This window comes from Embiotoca jacksoni, unplaced genomic scaffold (genome assembly GCF_022577435.1).
Source record: "Embiotoca jacksoni isolate LCO1_2020_lvr unplaced genomic scaffold, fEmbJac1.0.p SCAF_5, whole genome shotgun sequence".
In the NCBI taxonomy this organism is placed as follows: Eukaryota; Metazoa; Chordata; class Actinopteri; family Embiotocidae; genus Embiotoca; species Embiotoca jacksoni.
Genome location: NW_027185403.1, coordinates 9,675,313 through 9,691,163, shown reverse-complemented (window position 1 = coordinate 9,691,163; position 15,851 = coordinate 9,675,313). Strand labels below are relative to the sequence as shown.

Here is a 15,851-nt window from a genome sequence, read left to right as displayed (position 1 = left end):
ATTGGGAAAGATTTACAGAATAACAGCATCACCCGACATGACCTTATCTATTTATGACAACAAGACCAACACAATGGGGTAAAATGACACGAACGCACACGTTGCCTTAAATACTTTAAGAATAATACCGAAGTATAACAAACTACTATCTCTTGTCGGCTTTTCATCCACACTGACTGAAGAAGTTGAATGAGAGCTGGCTGTGCAGCCCTCTGCCACATGCTGAGCTCAACAGCCTCAGAAGAAACCCTGCTACACCGCAGGGGGAAGCAAAGCAAATAATCTCTGATGCAGAGTAAGCGACAGCCAGGTGAGAACCGACGATGATGATCCGGATTTCCGCCGAAATGGCGGCAGAGTTGTTTACTGCTCCACCACATAACAGAACCTCAAACAAATCAAAGAAATAGCTGATCGTCGCAATCTCTGGATTCCCAATTCTCTATACATCTTTGATGAGCTATCAAAACATTGCAGATATTGCGATATTGTTGGCGTTTCTGGTGAGTAGCTGTAGTTGCGCATACTACAGCAAACACGTCACAAAACTGTCCGGTGAACGCCTCTGAATCACGACAAAGCTATTCAACAATCCAACAAACAATTCTGAAGATTACACTGGCAGCTTAAGAAGCAACAGATCTCAGCCAGCTCAGTCGGCCCGATTATGAGCTCAAAATTTCTGACGGACGGACGGACAGACAGACACACACGCGTAAATTAGTGATTGACTGACTAGTTTACTAATCATAAAACTACAGACAGAAATGTAAGACGATCAAAAGCACCTGACCATGTGCAAACAGCAACATGTTTTATAAAGCTTATTAATACGGGAAATCTGCAAAACACCCCGACTCACATATGGGAAAACATGTGATAGCAACAGAAATGCGTTGGGTTTAAAACCCCCCCCTTTTTTTTTTTTCTTTTTTTTTAAGTAATAAAAGGAATTGATCAAGATACAATGATGAATTCACGGATCAAAACTCTTCCTTGTGCTGCTCCAGCAGTTCTGTCTTTCAAAAGCCCCAAAGAATAGAGCTATTTGGAGATGGTGCAGTAAACCAAAGAATTTGTGTCCACGTTACAATTTGAATAAAACACTTTAACTTTGTCATTTCTTCTACCTGGTGCAACATGGAACACTTTCAAATCTTTAAACAATTGAAAAATGTGGCAGACCACAGACGTAACAGACTTACCTGATTTTAAATGTGTTAACTAGAAGAACGAACACACGCACGCACACACACACACACACACACACACACACACACACACACACACACACACGAGTCAAGACACAGGACCTCAAAGTTGTAAATATCAAACCCGTTTCATGTATACTTTATTGTTCCCAAGTTGTCCACCTCCCATCTATACAATGTTTCAAACTAGTTCCTTTGACAAGAAAACCCTGCTTAACCTTTTGACATCACAGGCCTCTAAAGCGTCCAGGCCTTTAAGAGCGAGTCAACATATTTACTAGCCCACTGGTACCTTCTCCCACAATTGATGGAAGGGAGGAATGAGAGCTAAGGGTGAGCAACGATGTGTACGAACAACGGAAGCATCCTGTTTGCTATTTTTGCACAACTTCCTGTCACGGCCCTCAGAATTTGAGAAATAATTCAACAGGGTGGAAACACTGATGTATTTCGGTGTGCGTGAGAGACCACGCAGCCACACGTGCACACAACTAGCAGAAATATGGAGCGAAATTAGTGTGAAGGTCATTTCATATTTTCATTAATATCCACGACAGATCAGCCACACCTCTCCAACTCGGTCATTAATTCCCATAAATGCAAAGACGCAGCAGTTAATATTAAGTCCAATACACGAGAAAGAACTAGACTGAGCGGACAAGCACATTTATCCATTTTGACTGAATACTCTTTCGGGCGACGGCAGATTAAAATGACGGCGGTGAATATTCGATAGCTGCGAGCAGCATGTACAGAGGCTTTTTGTTGAAACAGCTTCTCTGACTAAAAAGGGAAATAAGTACGAGAAAGAATGACATTCAGAATAACTTAACACTCTTGACTGACAAGCTTTTTTTTGTTTGTTTGTTTGTTTGTTTCCATTACACAAGAAAACACATTAAGCTAACACAGACCGGAGAACACAAACAGGACACTTGTTACACAAACGCTGTAAGCTGCACCATCACCGGTCCACAACATCAAGACGTTCAGGTCACAGTAATATAAAAAGAGAGACGCCCTAAACTCTCATTTGTGATGCAGGAACGACAGAATGTTTGATAGTTTCACTACTTTTGCTGCTCAATCGTAAAAAATTTTTTTTTAAAAAGCTTTCAAAATAGTTGCTGGAGATTTCTTTCTTTTTTTTTAATGATCAAACAATTCACTTATTGTCTAAGCAAGACATTTTGCATAGCAAATTACTTCTGTAACATTTTCACACTTTTTGGAACTTTAGTTACAGCTTTTCGAATAAGATACCACACAGAAATGTCACTGTGTCGGGCTGATGTGTAGAATAAGCAGCTCTTGGTCTCAATGATGCACTTAGTCACAGTTGCTCCATCGGGACAGTCCGATGTAGGAAACGGGGGACTGATCAAGTCACTTTCAAGTATTTTAAATACAGGTATATTTATTAAAGTGTTTCGTTACGGCCTTGTTCCTAGTAAATGACCCTTTGTGTTTGAAGTGCTAAAAGGACAATGACAAGACGGTTTTAAAGGCTAAATCTATTTGCATGCAGCAGCTGACCGAGAGCGACTGGAGTGCCGCCAAAAGGATTTGCAGGTGGATTTCTCTGGAATTTCTGTTCCGGGACAACGCGGGCATAAACTGACTCATTTGAGACAGGGTTTGTGTGAATCACAGAGCATCCAATCAGAAGACTCGCACCAAACTGAACTTCCTATAAAAAAAGGTACCGTTTTGGGCTGAATACACAAACTTTAACACCCCTGTTATGCATTGTCGTTTGATGTACTGATATCAGAAGAAACAGCCTCAGAGATAATTGGTGAAGTCAGAGATAAAAAAAAAAAAAAAAAAAAAAAAAAAAAAAACACGTGAATCAAGAACATCCCAGGTAAAGGTGAGATTCTTTTCTCAAGCCTGGTATTTCAGTGGTGCAGTGGTTCTGCATTCCACTGCGAGCCTGCCCCAACAAACTGCTTTTCACTTTGAATAGACTCCAGTCAGAACAGGCTTCATAGAAAACAGCTGATATGCGCAGTACACAACAAACACAATAAACGAGTCTCCCATGCATCAGTCGTCATTCTGCTCACTGGTGGCCTGGTTATTCCTGTCTTTATTCCATATAATTATTGGAGTTTGGACAGCCTATTAAGTCTAACGTGAGGGTGAATGACAAGTTGAAGCCTATTTAAATTAAAGCTGACGGCAATCAATTCCTAAACATCAAAGAAGCACTGCTGTGCAAAAGAAAAATCAATTCCACATTCTTTCCGTTTCTGCTCCGTCTTCGGTCAAATGAATCGTTACCGTGGAAGTCTCAAGTTAGTTGAGAGCAATCTTCTTTTCTTTTTTTTTTAAATATGTCTAATAATGATGCCTTTGCAGGTGGCGCAGGCGTTATATTATTCTCGCTCAATTGTTATTATTGTGGTGTTATTATTAACACAGCAAAATATGTTTTGTGTAAAGGAAACCACAGTGTTGCTCACTTGTTGAATGGAGAAGAAGTCGATGTTTCCAGGAATAAATTGGTCAAACACTGTATTTAAAGTGTTTCATGCAACATTGGTATTTAGCTACATAAATAAAACATCAAGAATTTAACCGAGAGATCAGTACCAACGTTCTGTACAAAGTCTCTAACAGTTAATCATACTTCTCATAAAGTAAATTTTTTAGGGTAGATTTACTTTTGAATCACAATCCCCGACCCCTTTATGTTGAAACGTAACCTCACGTTGCACCTCTGCTCCTTTCGCATTAGGAGTTTTATCTTTGACAACCAAATAAACGGAACTGGCAATGAAATAACGGACTTGGGGTGTTATCACAGATGCAAGTTTCTAGTACGCGAGGTGCTGCAGGAATTCTCTGCCGTGTCCTTCAGCACCCGTTTACCCTTCGACTGTAACTTTTTAGAATCAACTCGGTAATTTCAGCTTTACGCCACCTGTAACTTGTAATTATCGCTGACTACCGACTACCCCCCCCTCACACACACACACACACACACACACACACACACACACACACACACACACACACACACACACACACACCACCAATGCACATTTCCTGCCTTCCTTAATCTCCTTATCTGCATTTCTGTTTTCGGTTTTCCTTTCCCCCCCTCTCATTTGTCCCACTCTTCCTCTCATTGCCTCTCGGTTTGGTCTCCCTCACTCTGCCTCCCCCAGTCCCTGCTCACTGATGGCTCACTTGCTTTCCCCGTTCAAGCCTTGCCCTCTAAAATGCTGGTGTTCACTCTGAACCAAGAGGCCCCTGCCACTCGTAGTCCATTAACCGCTCCAGTTTCACGCTGGCACTCAGTCAACCTATTCTTCAGCTCACAGTATGCTCGTCTTTCCCTGAGACGTACAGAACAGGAAACCATGTGTCTGGTGTGTCTGGTGTGTGTGTGTGTGTGTGTGTGTGTGTGTGTGTGTGTGTGTGTGTGTGTGTGTGTGTGTGTGTGCGTGTGCGTGTGTGTGTGTGTGTGCGTGTGTGTGCGCGTGTGCCTACATGTTGGGGGGGAATAGATGAGACGCATAGAAAAAGACAGGCTTAAAAAAAAAAAGAAAAAGAAAAAGAGATGGCTGTGCACCAAAGCAAATTTGTAACTACTTTCCTCGACTCAGACAACTTGAGTCGGATTCAAGTGTGACCGAGGAGCTGTGACTCGCCCGGCTTAATTTGTGCCGTTATCGTAAATGAAGCATTCGCTGAGGTGGTTCCCCCAGGATGTAGGTGCACTGCTGCACAATGGCAGCACGAGAATTTATGCTCGAAGAAAAATGCACTAAACTGTATGCTATAAATACAATTTAGAACAGATGAACTTGCGTTGAACACTTAAACTCAGTGAGGACAATTTGGGCACCCAGATAGAAAACCACATTCATGCCTGACAGACACAAAGGAGAGCAAGTTCATTACTTTATAGTGTTTTTGAATGATCTTCTTTTGCGTAACAATGCTTGAGCGTATTGTGGTTACCCTCAGAATATGCAACACAAGTGTATACTCTAGTTAAGGGGTGGAACAAATAATCAATATGACAATATATCACGAACAAGACGCTGAACGTGAATATTTCTGTGTAGCTCAATGTGATTTTCAGTGAGGGTTCATAATCCAACATCATCTGATTCTTAATTTTCTTCTTTATTTGCATGCATTTTCTAGTTTTAAGCCTCTATTCATTTGATCTTAGTTACTGATATGAAAGAAGAAATCACTGCCATTGACATTTATTGACGTGACAGGAAGTGATCCAACTGGCGGGTTGAGATGAAACGCGCGAGTATGTAAGCATATTTTCCAACTCCGTGCATATTCAACGAGAGAGAAAAAAATATGATCTGTAGAGACACTCTGGCGTCATCTACAACAGGTTGGTTTTCTTCTCGTTCAAGTAAAAAATGATCGGCATGTGTATGTTTGTTGTGATGTCACAGAAGACATTCCAAGTTCGATATGATGATTTTCACAATCATCAGAATAGACAAATCAAATCGGGGTGCAATTTTAAAGTCTTTCTCCTGTTGATCAAAGGTTTTTCAAAGAAAAAAAGAAAAAAAAATCCCTTAATGGCTTAAATGTCACTGCAGCTCTGACATCATTCAATGCACGTGATATTAACCTCACCTCCGTCTACACCCACCCCTCCACTACTCGCCTGCAGCTCAATGATATGTGAAGTCCCATCCTGCAGCTTGAAAAGGTTGGTTCTTTAGGTATGTGAAGTAAGAAACTCTGGCCGTCTGAATCCGTGTTTTGGAGACTGTCTGACTGCCACTGAAGTTTCAAAGTGACAATGCTCAGCCTGTTTATTTCACTCAGGATGTGTCTTGAAATATACAACAAAAAACAAAAAAACCACCATCGGGTTAACAAGCTGATTTTCATTGGAGAGGGTCTTTCGGTAGTGCAAGTCATCCTCTGACAAAAAGGGAAAGGACTGTTCTCGAACTCAAAATGCAACCCATGATAATCTCAAAACGAAAAGACGAAATGAAATGGCAATAACTAGTAAATAACCAAACAATCTCTGAGAGAAATGCAAGAATGTCTCATAAGCCCCAGACGCCAAGGTACACAACTCACTCCTAATATTGGTTAGCTGTCTCTGTGATAACATTCTCTATCAGGGCTGGAAAAAAAAGACAATTTCTACTTGAGAGAAGTCAGCAAACCTGCCACCTAAAAAAAAAAAAAAAAAAAAGTATTTTAAAAAATCTTGATAGCCTGCCAAACTCAACAATGTGACCCAGACACAAAATCTGGGATCTAACATTCACCTTGTATCCCAAACAACTGTCCAAGGCAGTGATGCCTGGCTAATCCACACTGTGCCTGCCTGCTTGGTTGAGCCTGCATGTTTATGTCAACTGCATTCATGGATGCTGATCCCTTTCTGTCTCTCTGTGCCTGAGGAACACGGATAGCTCTTTGAGGTTCACAGCTAAAATGACCCGCTTCTGGTTTCAAACAAAAATACCTGGGCTTTGTTCAGCTGCAGATGTACCTGCAGGCACTCCACACACACACACACACACACACACACACACACACACACACACACACACACACACACACACACACATGTTCTGGCTTAAAGACATGCTTAAACATGCATGTTTCTGTAGGGTTGAGCTATAGTAGACATTACAGGGACTGGTTTGGAGAGTAGGAGACTTCCGATGCACTCGATCGTGATGGGATGGAATAGACAGTTATTTGGGTGAAATGAAGTAGAAAAATGACCATCTGTCACAAATCCGGCTCGCTATCAACAGCCATAGTACAAACCAAGCTGAAGTCAAACAATCCACTGGTTAAAACAAAATCATCCGTTCCCATCTTTGATTCCTCCAAAAAACTGTGATCATGTGATAATGACTAATACTGGGTAAGTCTTAGACAGCACAACAAGAGTCATTCACAAAAAGATGACTTTTGATTAGAACACCCAATAACCAGCTGAAGGGAGATGACGCACTCGTCACACATAACCTATCAACCTATCATGTTACTGCGACTGACATGCCTAAGAGGAGGTCAAAGAGGAAGGTGACCAAGTCGCTGATAAGTCAATGTCACAGACAAGATAGTTGAGAGAGCTGATGTCACACTGTAGATCAAGTACACAACACATGACTCTTCAAACCTTTACTTTGGTCTGAACTGCACTAATTAACTCCACTGAAAGTTGCATTTTCTTCTCCTCGGCTTTCAAGCGAAGCTACAAAGCAACAAACTTGTCATCATACTTGTAATTTACTCTCATCCTCTGAAGCTGCTATGATACGTCAGTAGAGCTTGACATGATTCCCTATAGGATTCACAATTCAGGTCAAAGTACTAGTAAGTGTCATCATACCAGGAAGTAGCTGGATCTCTAACTTTAAACTCCACATTAACCCTTAAATTGTGTGCTGATGAAATGCATCAGGTCATCACACAAGTCATCCATTTGTTGAAGCACATACATCAAGTTATGAGTGTTGTTTTCTTCTCTACAAAGAGGATTGTTTATATTTGAATCACTATATGAAACAAAAAGACTTATTTGTACAGAACTATTTTAAATAATTGAACTAACTTTCTGGGCTGAGGTGTGGCTTGAATTTTCTCATGGTGACTTAATCAAAGTGTCATGAAAATTCTGCCAAAATGGCTTCAGATTTCGGAGTCGGTGATGCACTGACGTCAGGAACTTTCCTCATTGTAAAGTGGGAAATCTCTTGGGAAGTGGGAAGGCTCTTGCATTTTCAGGCTGACTCGCGCTCAAAAAGTGACTCATGCGTGTGCCGTTATCGCTGGATGATTGCACAATGGGTTTCTGTCTAAGATGCATGTTTACTTATTGCCCTACCTAATCCTGGGTGTACCTTAACAAAGCTAAAATATGAAGACATGAATTACTATTTAACCTTCTTCAAATTCAGCCAGTTGTCATCCCTGAATTTTTTTTTTTTCAGTCTTCCATATACACAAAACCATACATTTACAGTTCAGTATGGACAACCTTGTCACTACACCACTGCCTGTGTGAACAACCTTGTATGCCAGTGTAAACTGTACTAATATGCCAGTCCTTTAACAAAGTCGAAATACAGCCTCTAATATTTGGCATATGTGATATTGTGCTCATGCCCAAGTGCTACTGTTTGCATGAAAAAGTTCACACAAGGCCTGAACAACATGTTCTGTATTTAACTGTGTTGTAAGAAACCGTTCGTGTTCACTGCTGCTTCACTTTGGCAGGATATTAAACGTCTAGTGGTTTAAATGACGGGGTGCTGAGTTAGAGCAATAAAAGGTCTGAAAGCTTTGAGAATAATTGTGTGCATGTGTGTGTGTGTGTGTGTGTGTGTGTGTGTGTGTGTGTGTGTGTGTGTTAGAATTGTTTATTGGGTCTGTACGTCCTCTATGGTTACCGTTTGTCACCGTGTACAATATCAGTTTTCACCAGTTGCTAGACATGGCCGAGGAGGTCAAGTTACACAACAGTTTGCTCTGGCTCATGACAGACATCACCACTGGTGACTCTTGCTGCTCTGTACACAGACACACTGAATCATGGGTATGCAGACATGGGCAAGTAGAAACCTCATGATGTCACTTTGATTAAGTCACCTTGAGAAAATTCAAGCCACACCTCAGTACAGAAAGTTAGTTCAATTATTTAAAATAGTTCTGTACAAATAAGTCCTTTTTTTTGTTTCATATAGTGATTCAAATATAAACAATCCTCTTTGTAGAGAAGAAAACAACACTCATAACTTGATGTATGTGCTTCCACAAATGGATGACTTGTGTGATGACCTGATGCATTTCATCAGCACATGATTTAAGGGTTAATGTGGAGTTTAAAGTTTAGAGATCCAGCTACTTCCTGGTATGATGACACTTACTAGTACTTTGACCTGAATTGTGAATCCTATAGGGAATCATGTCAAGCTCTACTGAAGTATCACAGCAGCTTCAGAGGTATGAGAGGTAAATTACAGGTATGATGACAAGTTTGTTGCTTTGTAGCTTCGCTTGAAAGCTGAGAAGAAGAAGAAAATGCAACTTTCAGTGGAGTTGGTTAGTGCCACCACTTTTTCGGCCAAACTTCACTGATTGTTAGATCACAACAGGTAAAAGCGAGCTGAGCCAATGAGATACTCACAAACTTCTTCTTCCCATCTCCATCCTCGTAGTTCTTCTTCGATTTCTTGTCCTTCTTGGTGCCAGCAGCTGAAGCGGAGCTCCCGGTGTGTTGATCCATATTTATAAATCAATCCGCTCCCTCGAATTGGGTGTCAAAATAAGCACGTGGAGGGGGGTAATCTCGGAGCTACTGTTTCTGAACTTGCTGAAAAAGCCAACAGTTAATTCCCTGTGGCCTGGGCTGGAGCCATGAAGAACTAGCCACGATTAGCACAGGGTTGTTGTTTTTGGTTTTTTTCTAATGATTTGGTAGCGAGCCAGCTCCGCTGACCGACCCACCCCCCCTCCCCTCGCCGAGCCGCCCCGTCTGGATCACCGAAGGAGGGAAATTCAAAGCGCAGCCCCGAAGTCCTGAAGTACGAGGAGCACAAAAACAACCTGTCGCGTCGGTAAAACGCAAACGAGGGACGACGTCACTCTTAACGCGCTTCACGTAAACCTCAAGTTGTGAGTTTTAACTCACGAAAACACGCGGGTTAAAAAAAAAAAACAAACAAAAAACGGAGCTAACGCTAGCTGTATAGCTGGGCTAGCTTCTCGGCTACAGTAAGTGAAGTCAACGCGGAAAAACAAACAACAACAAAAAACACTCCTCTTTTTTTTTTTTTTTTTTTTTCTACTTCCACGAAGTTGTTTCGGCGACCGCAACGCATGCGACGAGTCGGTGTTTTTACGGATGACCCGGGTCAACGGTGTGTCCCGTATCTGTTTCCATGATTCCCAGAAGTTGAATTAACTTGTTAACCCCTTGGATGGATGACAGCGAAGCGACGACGTCTTTTAGTCTTCCGGCTCTTCTGACAGTCCGCGCGCTGTTGATCGTCGAAAGGAGGGGGAGGGGGAGGAGGGGGGAGGGGGGGGCGGAGCCTGCGCGCTCTTTCACCTGAGAGGGTTTCTTCAGCTCAAACCTCGACCTGCACACACGGCTGAGCGGGTCCAGAGGAGGTCTCAGAGACCCTCAAGAGCTCAGTGACGGCGTCATACAAGTGACACCCGTACAAATTGTCGTACAAGGTTTAGACTTAGGAAAAGGTTCATTTGGCGTCCCGATTTTTAAGATTTTTGCGTGTGGAGCTACACGTGGAATGACGCAACAAGTGCGTCATACCTCTGACACGATCTAAAAAAAAAAAAAAAAAAAAATCACCAAAGGAAGGAAGAAATATGTGGAAAGAAGAAAAAAAGAGAAGGTCAATTCACGTGTCAGATGAGCAGTGTCAGAATGGCACACCTCGTTTATCTGAACAAACACAACGTTTGACCCGTAGGCAGTAAACAGCTTTTACAATCCAGCGCTAAATCAGTGCTTCTAGGGGCAAATCTTTAGAAAAGATAACTTATTGTCCGCAGGCTATTGAAAGACATCTGTAGTAAGTTTATGATATCCCCTGCAGCCTTCGTATGAAGGTATTTTTGTGTCTTTATAATGCAAGCGGGGAAAAAAAAACAGTTTTAATATCAAATGTCTTGCACTGCAATCAAAAAAAAAATCAAGTTTGTAAGTAAAAATATATAAACTGAGAATAAAGTTATTGCATTGCAAAAAAAAAAAAAAAAAAAATTTGCTCTTGCAGTTTTGTTAGTTTTTGGTCCAATAATTAAGAATTTTTCTTATGAAACGAGACGTTTTGGCTGCAAATTGAAAACCTTTGCTCTCAAGTCAAAAACCTACGAGTTGAGTTGGATGTTAGTGGGCGGGACATACGCCGGAGACGGGAGTTTCTATTGGTAGGATTGACTTCAGCCACACAGCACGAACACCCTCCCCCCCTCCCGCTGCTTCTGTAAAACACCCGCCAGGAGAGGACTTTGTTGTTGTTTTTTTTAACTACATGGAGGTATGTTTGTGTGATATTACTCTTTTTCTATTCAAACGCTTTTAACTGTGGCAGCACAGCTTTCACTTTGGTTATATTTCATGCTGCCAACGCTGATCCGTTCAGCGGGACACAAGCATGGTTACGCTGCTCGTATTTTCACCGGGACGTATCGTTTCCTACGCCGCTTGGATGAAGATGGATGAAGATGAAGTTAGGAAACGTTGGTGCCGGTGGAAAACTCAAAGGATCTTCACCGCTTGTGGGAAAACTACGGTTGTAATCTTGTTAACTTTTAACTACGTCGGAGACGGTGGAACTAAGGGCAGCCTACCACCATATGCACCAATATGCATATAAGCAAAGTGAAAGCCGTGCTGTCACGTTTTAAAGCATTTTAACTTGAAAAGAGTGATGTAACGTTTGGCAGACCTGTAACGTAGCTCAACACAGTCCTCTGCTGTCGGAGGCAGCGAGTTGCGCGTCTGCAGCCGTGCTGTGTGGCTGAAGTCAATCCTACCAATAGAAACTCCCGTCTCCGGCGTATGTCCCGCCCACTACATCCAACTCGACTCGCAGGTTTCTCACTTGAAATCAAAGGTTTTTGACTGGAGAGCAAAGGCTTTTCAATCTGCAGCCAACATGTGTAGTTTCGTAAGCAAAATTCTTCATTCTGTGACCAAAACTAATAAAACTGTGAGAGCACATTTGTTTGCAACGCAAATAATTTAATTCTCAGTTTATATATGTTTACTTACAAACTTGATTTTTAATTGCAGTGAGAGAAATGTCCTTGCATAATAAAGACACAGAAATACAATACCTTTGCCACTGTTTCTCATTTTACATTAGTCTTCTTTCGGTGACAAAAATTTCGATACGACTCCTAACTCTCTCGAAATTGGTGTACAAATGATCAAAAAAGGAACAAAAACAAACTTTGCGTGGTCTTATGCGGTTGTACACACCTTGACATGTAACCTCTATGCAGGCAACTCTGTTATCTGTCAAATCTAAAGAGGAATTTGACTGATGAAGCGTTCCTTTCCTTTTTCAAGAAACCAGACCAGTGTTGCTGCTTCATTTCCAGTCTGTGTTTTGTGCAGATGTTTTGTTTCGTGTTTTATTTTGTAGGTAAATGTGACGTTTCAACGTGCATGTTTGGCTTGGGCCCTTTTCTATTTTGGACTATGACCGAATTGTGACTACAAATACCCAGACTCACGGCTCCACCAAGCGGTTAATGTATGAAAAAAAGGCAGGCGCTGCGGTGTGACCAGAGCTGATACGGCATGTCAAGCGAAGTTAATGCACCATTAGGAAGCAATTGTGATGTGGCCTACTTTATATTGGTCACATCTTAATGTCTTTGATACACGAATGCAACCGGGCGGCTGTTAGAAAAAGAAATACAAGGAAAATGCTGTACTTTACTGACTTAAGGAGGCGAATTCTGTATTCTTCTGAATATAATTGAGCCATTCTTAGCAGCATTTATTTGGTCATCCATAATACGTTCAACACTCAGTAAATGTGGCTCTATCTATCACCTGTAAAGTCTGATTTCAGCATTTCGAAAATACAGAATATAGGTTAATTTTGATTATGCACCACAGACAAAAAAAAAAAATCACCATGTTTATCTCATTTCAGTGGAATTTAACATCACAGATGAAGCATTCAGGAGATTTTTTTTTTTAAACTTAATTTCCCAGCTGACTTTAGGTGTCCAATTCTTGAAATGCAGTGTTTATCTTCGTCTCAGACCTATACACCCCTTGTGAGCACACATTACACACACACACAGGATTACAGAGATAGGCTCATTCTATCTGTCTTGGTATGTGAAAGATGTTTTCCAACAACAAGATTGGAGAGGATTTGCGCATCAACAGTGCCGCTGAAACAGACAACAAACAATTAGGTTTATCGCGCAGGACTAGTCATACTTCAGTCTTAATATTCTCCCGGATATTGGCGCCATAACTTATGGAAGAGAGGTTAATTAAAAGTGAAAGTGCACGATAAGACTTGCAGCCTTATGGCACTCGTAAAAGCGCCCCTGTAGGGACGTATGAAATGATGAACAGTTGACCCTTCACATCAGCAGCTGCTGCGTCATTCTTCATTTACAGTTGCACAGACGAAAAACGGCACTTTAAAGTAGGCTACATTTGAATATCTTTATGCGGCGATATAGGCTTACAATCTGCCATTTAGTCACTTCACATTTGACAAAAGGTTGGAAATCGTGTGCTGATTGTTTCATTTCACAAGACAAGACAGTTAAGTTACAGTTTTACAAAATATTTTATGTACAGACTACTGTTGAATCTTTCTATGTGGACGTACTTAGTCATGAAAGAAAAAGAAAAAAAGATTCACCTTGAAGAGGCCAGGGTCAAACACTTTGAATTTGGATTCAAACCGCAGGCGTCAGGTCTAATTTGTAGGCAATGAGTTAATACAAGCTTCAGAGCATATTGTAAAGGGATCGTTTTGTTTTCCTCTTTGTGGAGAGCACAAGAGAGTAGCGGGGGATGATGGATTTCAGCCATTATTTACCTAAAAGTACAAGCCAATGAGTCACTAATTTGATCAGGAATTATGCAGTTATCCCCCCCCACCCTCTTGTGGATCCACAACACTCTTTATCTGTTTAGGGGCTGTGCGCCTTAAAGTGAAAAATGTGGGCACCATAAAGTCCTTAACTGATCAGATTCCATGTTATTTAGGCCTTCAATATGTCCAGAGCAACTGATAAAGGCAACAAATGTATGTGTCCAATGTGCAGCAGTAGTTTAGGAGCAACCCTCGACTTAACCCCTCCACAGGAGTCTCACTGAAGACCAAGAATCCCACAGGGCTGTCCTGCAGGGGGTTCTTGCTTACTTGTAGGAGGTCCGAGCCTCTCTCAGCGACCTGTCATATGGCATGGAGGCGAAGAAAGAGTTCCGGAGCTGGCAGTTGATGAAGAACACAATGAGCAACACCAACAAGAAAAGCAGGAGGCACATGACGATGTAGGTGATTAGGTCCGGTTTTTGGAGCTCGCCCTCCCGCAGCCCTCCTCCCCCTCTCCCCGTGGTGGGTCTCAAAAGGGCGGCCACGCTCACCGAGCCGCCGTGGGAGGCGTTCAGGGAGGAGGGGGAGTGTGTGGTGGCCTGGGCCATGAGCACCAGGTCGAAGTCTGGAGCGTCGGTGGAGTTGAGGAGAATCTGCCTCAGCATGGCGCTCCTCGGGCTCACCGGCTGCGTCGGTCTGCTTGAGAATGAAAACACAGTTTGTTCAGGCTATTTCTGACGCACCACTAACAATAAAAAAAAAAAAAAATACACTGGGGGCAATCAAGGGGACAATACTGCGGGGACATCTTTTTAAGAAAATAATAATGTTATCCATTCAAAATACCTAACTGTCTGACAAGGTCACTGATAGGCTACATAATCTGTCTCCAACAGATCAAGTGACGCCATAAGTGATTATAAAAACACCACAAAGTAAGCTGGAGTCACCGTTAAGTAGGTTACAAACAGAAGATTTCTTTAAATACCATTTTACATAATTTGTCTTTAATTAGAATCCAACAGCAACGTTACTTACTTTGCTGTGAGCTGCGAAGAGTCCCGCAGGTGAGCTAGAAAAGACAAAATCTCGGCTCCGCATTCCTCACCGTCTCTGGCTCTGGCTGCTCCAGCGCCGCCGAGGACGCACCGGGAAGAAGTGGCGGGTCGATAGCTTTAAGTCTACACCCACAGTTCATATGCCGCTGGCAGGGAAACTGACACAGGATCTCACATCAAACAGAACTAGTCAAATCCACGTGTGAGCGCAGATCGGGGTCCGAGTAGGAGAGCAATACATCGCCAGTTTCCACTTGTTGGTTTTTTAAATCCAAATCGTCCTGCCAAGCGTGTGTCTACGCACAGACTGCGTTTTCATAGGCTAACTCTATCGATATCCAAAATGACATTAGGGTCTGGCAGAGGTGCTGAAGTTCAACGACGATCGCTGGTGCGCACTCATGTCCTCTTGTGCGTCGTGGTGCGCCGGAGCTCTAACAAGATTGCCTTGTGCGTAGAGCGCGCAGAGGAATTTTGAGCAATCCCGTTGACCTACCATTTAATTGTGTCCTCTAATCCAGTAAAGGATCGATACATGTCGTATTGATACTACTGACGGTCTGTCCTTACGGGTTTATCGATACAGTGACACTGAAATTAGATGGAAGGAGGGATTAATAGAAGACAAAACGCAGCAGCACACCGGGTCATGAACAGCTTCTTTTTCTTGAGAAAAGAGAAGAGAGAGACAGAGAGACAGAGAGAGAGAGAGAGAGAGAGAGAGAATTGCAGAGGATGGCGCTGGAGGCACGTCACCGGACAGAGGGATGTGTTTCTTAAAAAGAATCACAAAAGAAAGTCCTCTCTCTCGCTCTCTCTCTCTCTCTCTCTCTCTCTCTCTCTCTCTGTCTGTCTGTCTGTCTGTCTATCTATTTACAGACTTCCTCATATTATTTTCAGAGTGATGAGCGAAAGCTGAGTGTGTGCCACTTCTGGGCCAGTGTGGGGAATGTCTCACACTGGAGTGATAAGAGAGCAGGACAATGTGTGAGAGTGGTCAG

At 42.3% G+C, this 15,851-nt stretch overlaps 2 protein-coding genes across 4 annotated transcripts in view; both read right to left on the bottom strand.

Moving 5' to 3' along the window:
• The window catches only part of LOC138211215 (protein diaphanous homolog 1), a 42,137-nt gene extending 31,750 nt beyond the window's left edge, over window positions 1-10,387 (bottom strand). The window contains 1 exon segment of the mRNA XM_069170946.1: window positions 9,370-10,387. Within this exon segment, the coding sequence (XP_069027047.1) occupies window positions 9,370-9,468 (99 nt within the window). The 5' untranslated portion in view covers window positions 9,469-10,387.
• A 1,555-nt stretch (window positions 10,388-11,942) lies between these two features.
• On the bottom strand, window positions 11,943-15,557 carry LOC138211684 (small integral membrane protein 32). Of its 3 annotated transcripts, none has more exons than XM_069171740.1 (2): window positions 14,831-15,557; window positions 11,943-14,491 (listed from the first exon to the last, which is right to left on the bottom strand). In XM_069171740.1, the coding sequence occupies exon 2, from the start codon at window positions 14,455-14,457 to the stop codon at window positions 14,116-14,118; it is 342 nt and encodes a 113-aa protein (XP_069027841.1). In that variant the 5' UTR covers window positions 14,458-14,491; window positions 14,831-15,557; the 3' UTR covers window positions 11,943-14,115. The 3 variants fall into 3 exon arrangements, with proteins under 3 accessions (XP_069027841.1, XP_069027842.1, XP_069027843.1); XM_069171741.1 differs by having other exon boundaries at window positions 11,943-14,488; XM_069171742.1 differs by having other exon boundaries at window positions 11,943-14,488; window positions 14,901-15,557.
• Between the last annotated feature and the right edge of the window lie 294 nt (window positions 15,558-15,851).